Below are 14190 nucleotides of genomic sequence, written 5' to 3' on the forward strand. Positions count from 1 at the left end.
ATCCCCGTCCCGCCTCTTGTGCCATCCCCGTCCCGCCTCTTGTGCCATCCCCGTCCCACCTCTCCCGGCACTCCTGCCGTCCCCGTCCTGCCCCGTCCAGCGCCGGTGCCATCCCCGTCCCGCCTCTCCCGGCCCTGGTGCGATCCCCGTCCCGCCCCGTCCAGCTCCGGTGCCGTCCCCGTCCCGCCCCGATCAACTCTGGTGCCATCCCCGTCCCGCCCCGATCAACTCCGGTGCCATCCCCGTCCCGCCCCGTCCCCTCCTGCCGTGGGTCCCCCGGCCCATTCTCAGGACCTGCCTCCTCCGTCCCGCATGCCCGCCCCGGCACACCGATCGCTCGCTTCCCCACGAGTGCCATCCCCACACCTACCGCGACAGCCGTCCTGTCCCTTTGGGTGACAGTGCCAAGCCCCAGAGCGACTGTCCCCGCCTCCGTGGAAATAACAAAACAGCGCCGGCCCGGCCTGGGCGCCCAGCTCATGTCCTCGTGGGCCACCAGGGACTGGGGATACCTGTCTGGGTGCAAGTGTATTCTGGTATCTATTTTATAAACTAGGCTTAGGTCATGCACTGGTTCAGCCCTGGCTGTGTTCAGTAAGAGCAAAATGGTTTTTGGATGGTGCTGGCCTTCTCTTGGAGGGATAACGGATGGGGATAATGTCTTTGACTTGTGTCTTATCCCACTGGTCCTCAGTAGGGAGAGCTGTGCTCCTTCTCTTGCACAGTTTGTATGAACAGAGGGAACTCTAAAAGTCCACTGACATGGGTGTTGTATTTGGGGCTTAATTGTCCGTTTATTTTTGGTTAAAGAAAAGAAAGTCATAATGAATCTGTCTGAAATGAGGTTCATGCAAGAATCTCCACTTCCGTGTAGATGCCAAAATCTTAGTATAATTTATGGTAATATTTGCCTAAGGGCAGTGATGGAGGATGAACAACTTGGTTTTATTATTCTGTCTCTGCACAACCCACCTGCCTTAGAAACGTTTAATAGTTGCCAAACTCCTGTTCCTTAGGCTTTGTTTTCATACAAATTTTTCTGTGTCTGACCCTCAGCTGGATTCAGCCAGGAACTAGCTCACCTCTGGCTGCTGTGTTTGCAGGTGCCAGGGAACCTGCTCCCTGCAATCCTGGGAGTCCTGCTGGGACTGTGAGTGCAGCCCTGCAGAGGCACTGGCAGCTTCTTCACCCTCCCACCCAAATTCCTCTGCTTTCATTACTTTTTTTTCTCCCAGTTCAATGACCGCTGGCCTTTGTCTCATGGTCTGGCAGAGCCTGGCGCCACACACACCAGAGAGACAAAGAAATAGGCTGGCTTTTCTCCCTGAGCCTGGCATGAAGAGCCCACATTGTGAGGGAGACAGGCAGAGGGCTGAAGTATTTTGCTTAGCCTCGGGCACTGTAAAACCTCCTTGCTTCCTTAAACACATCAGTCTGAAGCTCTGGCAAGGAAGCCCTGACCCTGAGGAAAGGGAGTACCAAGGCTGCACTCCACTGTTCAGAGATCAGGACATGAATTTTAAAATAAGAGAAGCAGCACTGAAAGCACTGCCAGCTCACAGCCCCACACCCATATCCAGACTTGCTGGACTGCCACTGGCTGGGTTAGGGATGATCCAGGCCAGGAGAGCAGCCTTTGTGAGGATATGAGCCTGGACAAGGATCAGGAAAGTCACTTGGAGCTGCTCATTAGCACAGGCAGGAGAGGGTCAAGGTTTCTGGTGTTCACACCTGATCTTGCTGCTCCTTCCCATCCTATCAGCAGATCATTCCAGATCATCACCTGTAAAACACAGCAGTCAGAATGATTTGGGGTGAAATGGACAGCACGAATCATCAAGAAAAAGAATTTCAAGACTGTTCAAGTTTTGATCTGCCAAGTGCTAACTTTTCTGTTCCATTTTAAGGAAAGGTCACTTTCCAGAATGACATCAGAAAATGGTTTAACGAGATGAGCTAGGACCTTGTCTCTGACTAGAAAAGGTTTGCTTTAATGCATTTCTTGGCTATGGACTGAGCTAGACATCTACCAGATCAAATTGCTATCGACAGAAAAATGCTGTCTTTTTCCTCCAGTCAGAGAGCCCCATTTATAGCCAGCTCTTACAGGAATGCAAATACCCTTGGAAAAAATCAGATCGTGCAAAATTGCTGACAAACTACCTCCACAGTAGAAACACCACCACCTAAAAGCATCCCTGCTGTCCCTCCCATTCCCACCAGAGCACAGATAACTGGTGTAGTTTGCAATGCCCTAAATGCAAGAATTTCAGTGGTCGGTAAATATTTAGATTTGACATACTCAGCCTTAATGCCAGGGAAATTATTTTTCAATGACTTATGACTGACTGCAAAATTTATTCCTGCTGATGCTTTCACTCACTCCCGTGGCTTGAATGGTTTTGCACAAGCAGCAATGGTTTCAGTTTGAAAAATCATTTTGTTGGTGGTATGTTTGGTGAAGCTGAGTGAATTGAAATAATCTTATTTTCTCTATTTAACCTGACTCTACAATCTTAAAACAGTAGAAAGCAGAAAGAGCGTGTTCAATATTAATAGTGTGCTCCCAATGGCTCCCAAACATAGTGAAAAGATCGGATGTACAAGGAATTGCTATTTTTGCATATTCACTGTTCAGAGCAGAACAGCAGCTTTAAAGAAAGCATTCACATCTTTGAATTGCAAGCTTGATTCGCAGAACATTCTGTGCATAGAAAGACACCCATCTAATGAACAGTGAGTAGGCATTCTATCTTTGAAAAACATGAACAAATAAATGGCATCATAACAGATTTATTTGTAATGTGTAACAACTGGCTCTAAGGATAATCTCCAAGTGCGTGTTTACAAAAAAATTCAGTTTACTGCATAGATTTTGAAACGGGCTGTATCACTACGTATGTGTCCCCTATGAAAACCAGTTGATTGCAACCATGTCCCCTCACCATCCTCAGCAAACAAGTAAAGCAGGCGTTGTTTCCCTCTCACAAGGGCGCCTTTCCAGCGGCTCCCACGTGTCCCCGCGGGCAGTGCGGGCACAGCGCCCGGCTCGGACACCCCGCCCCGCCTGCCGCTGCCTCCCCGGCTCCCCCCCCAGCCATAAGAAGCCAGCGGGTCCCCGGGGTGCCCAGCCACGCCGCATCGCTGTGCCTCAGCTCCGCCGCCGGCAGAGAGGTGAGAGGGGCCGGGGAACGCCGGGCGGGCTGTCCCCACCAGTGGGGGGATACTGTCGGGGCAGTATCGCCGCTCCGCATCGCCTCTGCGGAGCTGGCGGAGAGCTGGAGCGCTCCTCAGCCGGCCGGACGGGAAACAGGCAGGGCAGGAGCATGCAGAGGGCTCTTAGGGTATTTCCTACCTTGTCTGGGAACAGTCCCTCAGTTTGGACACTGCTGAGCGGAGGAGGAGATCAGCTGTAGGATCAGATTCAGTACCTTACGATGGAGGAACAGGAGCCAGGTCGCAGGGCAGGAGACATTTACCTGCGGGATATGAACAAACAGAATGCCAGGCAACAAGCCTTTTTTATTTCCCCAGTTTTTGGGAAGGTGGGTTGGCAGCTCTCCCTTTTTGATGAGAGCCTCTGGTTTGTCTGTTTGTGGAATCTGTAGGGAATGCTGCAATCGGAATTATAATCATTCCCAAGAGCGTCTCCAGATGAAGTGCAGGAGAAGGAGGTTCGAGAGGTGTTCATTTTGACCTCCTGGCATTCATCAAAACTGGTTCCTAGCCGGTTCCCCTGACTGCTGGGCTGGAGACAGGTCTGCAGGCAAAGGCATGGGCTCAGGGACCTGTGACAGGGACAGCAAAACCTTTCTGAAGCTCCGGAGCAGAGCTGACCCCCTGCCTGCTCCTCTCCTCCCCTTGTGGCTCTGCTGTCTACGAGAGCCACTGGCAGCAGTTATGGTCTCTGGGGACCTTCCTCCTGAAGCCAGAGCTGCTGCCGGTGCTTCCCAGCAGAATGCCTTCAGTGCTGGTCCGACCTTGCTGATCCACGGGCTGGCTGTGCTTCCAAAGCAATAGGAATTGCTGGAGCTTGCCCAGGCTGGCCTTCCCACTGTCCCCTCTGACCTCAGGGCCACACCACGACCATGTCTGAGCTGGAGAAGGCGATGATCGCCATCATCGATTCCTTCCACCAGTACTCCGGCAAGGAGGGAGACAAGCACAAGCTGAAGAAATCGGAACTGAAGGAGCTCATCAACAACGAGCTGAGCCATTTCCTCGGTGTAAGTACTGCCCTCCCCACAGCCTGGCTGGGCTCAGGGGGCATCAGCAGCCACTGCACTCCACTAACTCTGTCTCCCACAGGAAGCCAGCACAGGCAAAGGGGTTTGTTTACACAGCAGGGCATGAAATCCTTTGCTCCAGGTCTGCAGAGCAGCAGGATGAGGGCAACAGCCTGTATGGCAGACTGGGGGGTGGGCTGGATAGTAGGAAAATTACCTTCCCTGACATGGGGGGACAGCCTTGCCCCAAGGGGCACAAAATGTCCCTTCCCAGTAGCACAGCTGTGGCTGGGATTCCCAGAGGCACAGGACAGTGCCCCACCACAGACTGGGAACAGCCATTTGGGATGTGTCTGAACAGAGATTCAGCCATGAGAGCACTTGAGAAATGGGAACATGTTACTGTCTGGGCCTCCCTGTGGTCCTCCCCAGCTTTGGCTGCCTGTTTCTATTCCTTCAGGAGATCAAAGACCAGGAGACTGTGGACAAAGTCATGGAGGCGCTGGACTGCGACGGGGATGCAGAGTGCGACTTCCAGGAGTTTGTGGCCTTCATTGCCATGGTCACTGCCGCTTGCCACGAGTTCTTTGAGCATGAGTGAGCTGGTGGGAAGCAAGAGAGCCCCTTCTGCTCAGGCTGGAGAGAGGCAAGGCAGCATTGCTCTTCCAGGAAAAGGACTGGGTGTGATTACAGGCACCTTGGAGTTCAGCTTGTGCTAGTCTTCAGCAGCTTATTAAAAGTGCTATGGCTTTGTGAACAACACCTGCGCGGCTCACGAAAGGCTATCGTCTAGTGCCCACTGGGTTGGATGCAGTGAATGCCTTGCCTCAAGTTCCCTCCCTGCTGTTGTAAGTCAGGAATGTGCACGGGGCTAGAAGCAGAGGGATGCTGTGATACAAGCTTGCATGCAAAGGAAAAAGGGAAATTCAAGGGTTGAAGGAGGGGGTGATGCAGAAGGGCTGGTAATGGAAAGCTGCTGCTGAGCCCGCTGGCCTGAATGGGAAGGCTCCCAGTGATTCCTGTGGGCTCTGTGCATGGCACTAACCCAGGAAACCCAGCTCCTGTCCCCTCACAGGAGCTCAGTAGAGCCCACCCATTTCTTGGCACATTGAGACGCCCTTGGCTTGCAAGGCAAAGTATAACAACCTAAAAGCATAACCATCTGACAGCTCAGGCTTTTCTCTTGTTGATCATTCCTGCTTTTAGCAGCCTGCAGAACTGGAAGCAACAGTGTATGAGGCTCCTGTTCTGGGGTCAGCTCCTGGGTGTGGGATATTCCTTGGCAAGGTGTCCATGCTCAGTCAGAAGGGGAGGGGGATTGGCCCAATGTGACCACAGACCAGGCACAGCCTCCTGAGTGTGTGGAAATGACAAGAATAAAATGTTGGTTTGGCCTCTGGTGAAAAATGTGTCCTTTTGTGCCAGGCTGCTCTGCGCTGAGAGAGGAAGGCTGTGGGATCCACTGCTACAGCTCATGCCCCTGGGTTTCTTAGGCATCCGCCCCTCCTCTCCTCCCTGGTGTCACTGTGACTGACCAGACAGTGACCAGACAGTCACAGTTGTCACCAGCACCATATTCCATCTGGCTGCCCCCCCTGGCAGGACAAAGGAACACAAGGCCCTTCCACAGGACGTGTCAGCTGCTACCAGGGGTTTGCAGTGGTGGTTTGCAAAGCCCCAGCTAAACCCAGGACAACCTCCCCAAAGCCTGTGCTTCTGCCTTTTCAGTCTGCACATGCCATCCAGCTCAGCAATACCTGCAAGTTGGGCCTGCCTTGCCTGCAGCATCAATCGTGACAGATTCACAGCAAAGATGCTCTCAGATAGTACTGATTTTACCTCATTCCACATTTCATAATGATTTCATGCAAAAAATGACATCTTTGGACAGGGACTGTCTTGCTATTCTCACCAGCTCCCCCCAAACTGTGCAAGGGGACACTCAGGCAGAGCCAGGCCCACAAGGGACAGCATCTTGTACTCCACCTAGCACAAAATGACATTGTGCCATCCCAGGGTAGTGCTCACTTGATAAAATTGTTCAGCATCCAAGTTACTTCCACCATATTTTTATTTCCTCAGGTCTCAGTTCAGCTGCTTTCAGCACTGGTACAGACCTGAGGCCATGGGTGACAACAATGGCTGGGGACACCTCTGTCTCCATGTCAAGGTGAGGCAGGGTAGCCAGGACTCTCTTGACCAAAGGACACCAACAGTTTCCTACTTATCAACAGTAGAAGAACTGAAACGAAGAGAAGAAAGTGCAGCAACAGGAAGGGCCTGGAATGTTTGAAAGAGGCAGATTAATTTCTGAAACTAGGAAAGTGTCAGAGGGGCAGATTTTGTACACCCATGCTGTATTGTACCTCTGCTGAATCACATTTTCAGAATTTAAAATGCTGCTATTACTTTCTGCTCTGGGAGATTAGAATCTGCACTTTTATTCTCTCCCCAGATAATTTCAGATGTGCATCTGTGAAAGGGAACGCTCTCCCTGGATCAGTCAAAAAGTTACCAGCATTTTAAGAGCACTTACAGACACCTCTCCCCTTCCAGAAGTTCTTCCACACAGGATCTTACCAGGAGTGCTGATTGTTGCTCATCTATGAAAACATATACTTTATCTTAACTGTTGATGGAAGTGGATCCACGCTGAGTCATTCAAAAGCAGAGCTCAAGTGCTGGCAGCAAGAAAGAAAAAATAATTTTAAGGAGAAAACTCTGTTTCTTTTCCCACAAATGAGATGTGGAGTTTCACAGACCACAGAAAAGGAACAGAACCAACCCTAGCACTGTCATTCACATTTGGCAGAGAAAAGTGACAGAAATAAATCATGATTTTGCAATTACCTTTGCTAGACAAGTTTTGAGGAATGCTAGAAAAATAGCACTTTCAGGTTTAGGTGAGAGCAGGGTTAAACAAAGCAAAAGTGACTGGAAGAAAAGACAGTGGTGTGTATTGTTTTAATAACATGTATTGAAATACAAAAAAATAAAACTCTGCTTATATGGCACTGGCATAACCAAACAACACCATAAAGCTGGTGTGCCTAGTTCCTCCTAAACAACACAAAAACAACACAAAATCCAAACACAAACACAACATCTAAAGACTGTAGCAAAATTAGAATTGGTCATGACAAGGAATTCTGGCTTGCAAATATCTCATTTGAAATTTGTGACCACATAAATATTTAAAGTGTATTAACCAGCTGCTTCCCTTTCTCCACTAATAAATCCCTGGGTAACAATTAGCAATAAATGAGGGCATTAAAGCAACCTCATAGTACTGTTGCTAAAATGACACAAAGATTTTAAAATGCTGGTATGAAGTGCTGGCTCACAAGGAACACTGCTGCAATAAAGGCAGCTTCATTAATGCTTACAAGGCTGTTTAATACTCACTTTCACCCCAGAATAAATCTGAAACATTCTGCTTCAACAGCATTCCTCAGTCAGTGTACTGAGGGCCAGCGAGCCAGTGAAAGCAGCACATTAGTTCAGGAGACAGGGCTTAGAATTGCCTGGTTAGAACATTTTATTTTCCCACAAATCAGGGGAAAATCCACCAACAAACCAACCGAAAAATCATCCTTGTACTTTTATTACCAGCTGGGAGTTCGATGTCACACTAATCCAATTTAAGATGAATTACAGACTTTTGAATCCCGTCCTCTATTAGTTTTGAGAAAGAGGGGTTAAGTTGCTTTGGCACTGAAATCCAGAGTACTTTCAACATGTCACACAGAGCACTTTCTGGATGCGAGGCACAATGCCTGGCTGGAATTAAAAGTGAGAAAAACAGCCAAGGCTCCAAGATGCCATTGTCTCATTATGTGCAGTGCTTTTAAACACAGATCACATTTTGCAGTATCAATCTGTGCTTGTTTCCTAAACCTACTGTGGGTACAAATGGTTTCTGTAGCTGCCTCAACTCTCTTGCCTTTTCAAACAAAACATTTGCCTTCTTTAAAGAGACTACAACTTAATTTACTTCCACAAACAAGGATCTAAGTAAAAGCAGGTGCTTTGGTCAGGAACCTTGGGAAGTCTGGGTTAAAAAATGCAGATGACATGAAACAAATTCCCAGAGCTCCCTTCCAAGATGGAATGCCCTGTAGCTACAGAGTGTTCTGCACTAATAATAATTATGAGCAGTATGTTAGACTTAAATCACTTTTAGCCAGCATTTAGCAAAGCTGTCATAAGTCACTTTTATGGGAGCACAGCTTGGGAAAATTACTGAGACCTTAAGTTTTGATGAACTAATTCTGATATGCTTCAATTAATAAAGCCTGGGATAGAAAGATGTATTGTTGAAGCTGGACATCTGGAATGCATAATTTATGGACTACAAGGACATTTTGCAGAAACCAGAAGAGACTAACAAAGACTCTGTCTGTGTGTTGAATAGTCCCTACTGGAAGAAATAGATACAAAAACCCTAAAAATATGAACTAATTAGCTTGAACAGCGAGGAATCAGTAAGCAATATAGGACAGTATATTAAGGAATGAAAGAGAATTATGCAATTTAGGACCAATGAACATTAATTTCTTTGTTTGCTAAAAATGTAGAAATAGGTGAAAAAGTTTCGTATCAGTCTGTGTAGAGGCCAGAATTTTGGCTGGAATTTTGTCAGCCACTCACAAACCCTGGCCAGGAATAAAGTACTGCCTCATTCTCCAGCACTACAAAAGACACTGTTAGAGGGTTCTCTTCACCCTTGCAGTTCTGGAGGATTTTGGTAGCACAGCAGCTGCTGTGGGTCAGCCTGATGAGGTTGCTGGAGGGCATCATCCCAGTCCTTCTGTTTCTGTTCCCCTTTTTCCTTTCCAGCCAGGCCTTTCTCTCTGGCAGTCATCAGCCTGGATCTGGCATCAGGCCTCTTTCTGTCCTGCTGGTGCCTTCTGCAGTGTTTTCCAAGGGTATAAACTTTGGTGGATGTCCAGCTGCAAACCAAGCAGGGGCACGGCTGGTCTGTGCCTGGAGCTCGAGCCCTGAGGTCCTGGAAAGGCTTGGCCATGCATGGAGCAGCTGCTTAGTGCCACCACGGCAGTGACACCATATGTGACATGGTGACATCAGCACTGCAGCCTGGCAGAGGTTCAAAACACAGGAAAGTCAGGACCACTCAGGTTTTACAACTGCTTTACCTGCAAAGCAAGTGTAGTGAAGCTTTGCAGGAAAAGCTCTTTAGGCATTAAACTGTCTGAAGTATGGTGAGAACTGTGCTAAGCCAAAGTTTTGACCTAACAGCCTAAATTTCAACATTGATCAAGTCAGATTGGCAAGAGCTGTTTTGAAATGTTTAATGAGCTTTTGTTTTCAGATATACTTTACAAGGCAACTTGTCTCACTGTCATCAGTATCTCAATACAAAAGTCTTACAATGCTTTATTTGCTAAAAAACTACAACATGGAACTGGGGGTTAGGGAGTTCTCTCCTTTTGCCAGCTGTTTTGCTAGGAGGGGTGTCCCACAGCCTGCTGCTGGAGGCTGCTGTACTCAAACAATAAGTTACACAGGTTCTGTACATAATTACAGTCAGAGTATGCAGCTGTATAATACACCACAGGTAAACACCATCAGGGCACATAACTACTATAGAGGAGAGCTTTTTCTTGAAGATTTCACAATTTATTTGACCATGGATAAATCTGATATAGCAGGGGACTGACATCCATCTTTCTTAGGCACTGATCCAGGCAGAATTGCCTCGCAGAAAAAACTGGCTCTTTTGCCAAATTCGTGCATTATTAAAAAAAAATGTATGCAGCTCTCAAAGTCTTTAACAAATTTATAAAAATAATTATTTGCTAGTCTCGTGCTTACCTTCAAACACAGAAGTATTTTAGTAACTTCATATTCTCTTTCTGCATTAGGTTCACTGCAGTATTAGAGCAGGCAGAAACTTCAAAACCTTTATTAGTCCAACTGTGACTCAAACCAACTGGATATTTTAGCCTGAACAAAAGAGTTTAAATACAACTCCAAATAAAACAAAGGAACTTTGTACCACAGCAGCTCAAGCTAACTAACACTGAATAGGTTTTCCATGGTGAGAAAAAAAAAAAGTTACTATTCTAAGTTGTAGCACAGGATATTCAGGGAAAACATATTGTAAGCCAATGCTTTGTAAACATTTGTACAAATCATTCAAGGACTAGTGGCTTTGGAATTGGTTTTTAAATCCTTGGCGTTATGCAGGGCAGGAATTAACAGCTAACACTATGAAAACAAGCGACTTTGACATGGAGTTAGAAGAGCAAGAGCACTGAAGTCTCCCGCATCAAGTACTTAAAACTGGGTATTACTTTGTATTTTATTATAAAGTTTACAGCATTACAGAGTCCAGCATGGCACCTAAGTAACCTTGTTACAGTTGCAATATTTGTTTTTGCTTGGTACAAAAAAGCTGAACAGCAGCATAACTGTTACACTGAATCCAGGTTTGGAATGGGTTCGTTTCTTCTCAATAGGGATGAATCAGTGATTTAAAATAAAAAGGCTGCATTTTTAAAATCTCAAAGATGTGCAAAATTCCTTTCAGTAGAGAATGTGGTAGAGGTGTGTGCAATGTTGAAGGTTGTGTCCCAACCCCAATACTGCCAATACATTGCACTCACGTGGAGGGTGAACTCTGGATGGTTACTCAGGACTTTGGGTGCTGTTTCCAGGAGTCCTCCTCACAGCTGGTGTTCTCTTCCCACCCCACTCTTTGTCCTTTTATGCAGTGCATCAAGTACTGACATTCATAATTATTCACCCCCACCCCCCCACCCCCAAAAATAAAATTGGTCCATGATAGTTCTAATAAGCTTCCTTCAGGGAATTCCAGTAAACTCTCCATCCTAAGACAGATGTGACTGTTAACAATGGATTTATGAAAGCAAATGCAATTTGGGAGATGAAGGTCTGTATGTAAAGAGAAGTATCTCCATTTTCCTAAGGTCTTCAACAGCTTTTAAAAACACAGAGCATGGATTCCGATGTTATGACGAGGAAAGTCCCTTGGATTTGGTGCTTTAGCCTTGATGTGATTTGCTGTTCTCACATGTTGTAGGCGACATAAATAGGATCCAACTGATCAGCTAAAAACCCGTCCCTCAAGTGCATCCGTTGTTTCTCGCCACGGGAGTTGATGGGAATGACCCCAGGATCCACAATGACCACGACACCAACGATGAGATAATGCTCCTCCAGGACCACATTTGTCACCAGTGCCACCAGATCCAGTGCTTCCTGCTCTGAGCCTTCCAGCTCCACCACCACCACCAGCAGGTTCGTCCATGTAAACACAGCACTGTTGGCATGACACACATGTTAATGGGGAGGAAAAAGCACCTAAGCAAGTTATTAAAAGAGATTATTAAAAGAAAGACAAGACCTCCCGAAGCTTACAAGTAAACATGAATGCTTTGATGCTGGAGAGGACCTACAGCCAACGATATATATCATTCATTAGGGCCAAATGGGAATACAATCTGTGAGAAGACACCATCCATGAAGTCCTCAAGATGTGTTTAGCACACCCACATATGGACAGAGCCAAGAAAGTTACAGGTTCTTCGGCTTTAGAAGAAATAAAATGACACAGAAAAATACTGCTGAGGTTCTTACCATTCTGCAATGCTCTTGTGTGCCCTGATTACAGAGGTTTCTATGTCAATGGGGTGGTACCTCATTCCTCTGAGCTCCAGTGTTTCATCCAAAGAGCCCACCACATACAGGGCATCGTGCCTCTCTGCAATACAGCACACACATTTCAACATCACATCTACACATCTACAGGACAAACATGCTCACTTGTATGGGCTTATTCCTGGCATTCTAAGATGTTCTCAGTGCTTCCTAGGGGAAAGTCCGTAATACAAGCTCTAGCATTTGGAGAGAATTAAGAGCTCATGCAGCACTTCTGCCTATTGACTCCAAGCAACTGAAACCACACTAAAAGAACTTCTGGGCCATCAGTTCTGTCCTTTCTCTCATGTAATGTAACTGCAGCTCATAAACCCAATCAAAATCCACCATTAAAGCATCTTTTTGTTCCACTATTCTTACCAGAGAACTTTACTTCTCTGTTTGACAGGAACACTTTTCCAATTTCAACTTTTTTTTTTTTTAACACCAGCTCATACCCACTTGTCCCCATGTCAGCAAAATTCTACTCAGCTTCTTAAATTTACACAGTTTACACAGTAAGAACAACTCTGTCCTGTCCCCAGCCTCAGCTTTGCCAGGTTAAACAAGCAAAGCTCTCCCAGACCCTTCCTGAAGGACACACACATTCATCATGTAATTATGTTAAGTTCTACTTCGCTTTTTCTTTGTTAACTGTTTTATAGTTCTGTTCAATTGTGTCACTGGAGGTGAAAATCATGCTGGGAAGCTGTATTTAATCTGTACTGTATGTTAATTCACCATACAAGGCCTCTCAAAAGGTAAAGGACAATTGGCGTTGTTCCATGGTGATCAAAATCTCTATGATATGTGATTTCTCAGAAAGCTACAAGGCACAAAAGATTGCTATTATTACCTAGTGGCATCAGTTGGGACACTGACACTATCCATGTAGATACCATCATTCATAGAAATCCAATCACAGAAAACCAGTAAAAACCATTTTCTATTAAGTTAGAAGCATTCAAACGCCTTTCCTTAGGATGTTCAGAGATTTACTTTTTTATATATATATGACAATCAAGAGCTATATCTACTTTGTATTCTGTCTCAACAGAAAACAGAGCAGATGGAAGATAAACTTTTCCCAAATTTAGACATTGAAAAAAACCCAAGATTAACAATTTATTTTCTATACTGGAAAGTTTCTCCTCTAAACCTTTAACTTCTGAAAGGCTGCAAAGTAACTGGAGTCTGTGCATGTCCTGAACCTGCTGAATGATAGAACATCTCCTACTTAATTCAGGAGTCTTCCGTGATGGAAATCAGCATAAATTAGCCAGACAGCCTACTGTTTGCTGGCTCAGCTTCCCCAAGGTGCCTCCAGGTGTTTCCTCTCACCTCCACTGGCATCAGTGAGCTCTGTCCTGCGCAGGAAGCCCAGGTAGCCAGTGCGAGCCCACACGGTCTGGGTGTCCCCAAAACTCAGGCGAGCAGTAAAGTGATCAGCGTGCAGTGCTTCTTCTCCATACACCGTGTAGTAACCAGTAGCATTGTGTGGGCTACTCACCCAGATCTAGGGGATAAACCACATCCAAACTGGAATAAACCTAGGGTATTTTGCTGGATAGCATCATTAATTGATTTAAAAGATCTGTTTCACTGACAGTTTTGACTACTCCAAAATGCCAGTTTTATTGAAATCATTAACTTCTGACTGGAGAAAATTATATACATGTAATTCAGGGATGGTAAAGGCCATAAAAAAATGAACCAGGCATTTTGACTTACTGGAAAGGAACACCTGCTAACCTATTAGCTGGGCATCTTATTACACAACAAAAGATGTCTATAAAACAAAGGTTAAACCAAACAGCAAATTGCTGCTGCCCACTGATGGGAGTAAATCCCTACCTATTCTAGCTGCCAGGCAGACCAGACTGTGCCTTGGTGTCACCTGGTGCTGTGCAGGAATGCAAACAGAGCCAGCCCTCTGTGGGGCTCATTGACATGCCACAGCAGGGTGATCCTGGCTGTCCCACTCAGGGGAAGGCATTTCTCTAACAGGAGGTATCGATGGATCACATCACTGCTGATAAACACAGTACAACAGAGCCAAAGCTTTACCTCTCCTAAATGCGAGTCTCCCAGAGGCCCCTTGGTTTCTGTGTGTGCTATGATGACCTTTACTCCCGGAAGAATCTCGAATAAGAAGCAAACAGAAGAAAATGAATTCATTAAAAGAAAAGTTAATTGGAAATTAATAGTCTGTGCTTCCCTTACTACTTCTCTCTACACCACAGATACCAACCACCCCTTCCTACCACTGTTGTTTAATTTG

The 14190-nt window shown here is 46.2% G+C and overlaps 2 protein-coding genes across 6 annotated transcripts in view; one reads left to right on the forward strand and one right to left on the reverse strand.

Annotated features, from left to right (window-relative positions):
• The first annotated feature begins 3018 nt into the window (after positions 1-3018).
• Positions 3019-5633, forward strand: S100B (S100 calcium binding protein B). 2 transcript variants are annotated; one of them, XM_085065940.1, is made up of 3 exons: positions 3019-3174; positions 4074-4226; positions 4687-5633. In XM_085065940.1, the coding sequence occupies exons 2-3, from the start codon at positions 4089-4091 to the stop codon at positions 4825-4827; spliced, it is 279 nt and encodes a 92-aa protein (XP_084922066.1). In that variant the 5' UTR covers positions 3019-3174; positions 4074-4088; the 3' UTR covers positions 4828-5633. The 2 variants fall into 2 exon arrangements, with proteins under 2 accessions (XP_084922066.1, XP_084922065.1); XM_085065939.1 differs by lacking the exon at positions 3019-3174 and adding an exon at positions 3354-3545.
• Positions 5634-9524: 3891 nt separating this feature from the next.
• DIP2A (DIP2 acetate--CoA ligase A) overlaps positions 9525-14190 on the reverse strand; it is a 74115-nt gene continuing 69449 nt past the window's right edge. For all 4 annotated transcript variants that reach the window (XM_085065932.1, XM_085065930.1, XM_085065931.1 and 1 more), the window contains 4 exons: positions 13977-14051; positions 13251-13425; positions 11850-11973; positions 9525-11532 (listed from right to left, as the gene is read on the reverse strand). In XM_085065932.1, the coding sequence (XP_084922058.1) occupies positions 11280-11532; positions 11850-11973; positions 13251-13425; positions 13977-14051 (627 nt within the window). In that variant the 3' untranslated portion in view covers positions 9525-11279. The remainder of the gene's footprint in view (positions 11533-11849; positions 11974-13250; positions 13426-13976; positions 14052-14190) is intronic.

This window comes from Lichenostomus cassidix, chromosome 7 (assembly GCF_008360975.1).
Source record: "Lichenostomus cassidix isolate B80296 chromosome 7, HeHo_3.0, whole genome shotgun sequence".
Lineage (NCBI taxonomy): Eukaryota > Metazoa > Chordata > Aves > Passeriformes > Meliphagidae > Lichenostomus > Lichenostomus cassidix.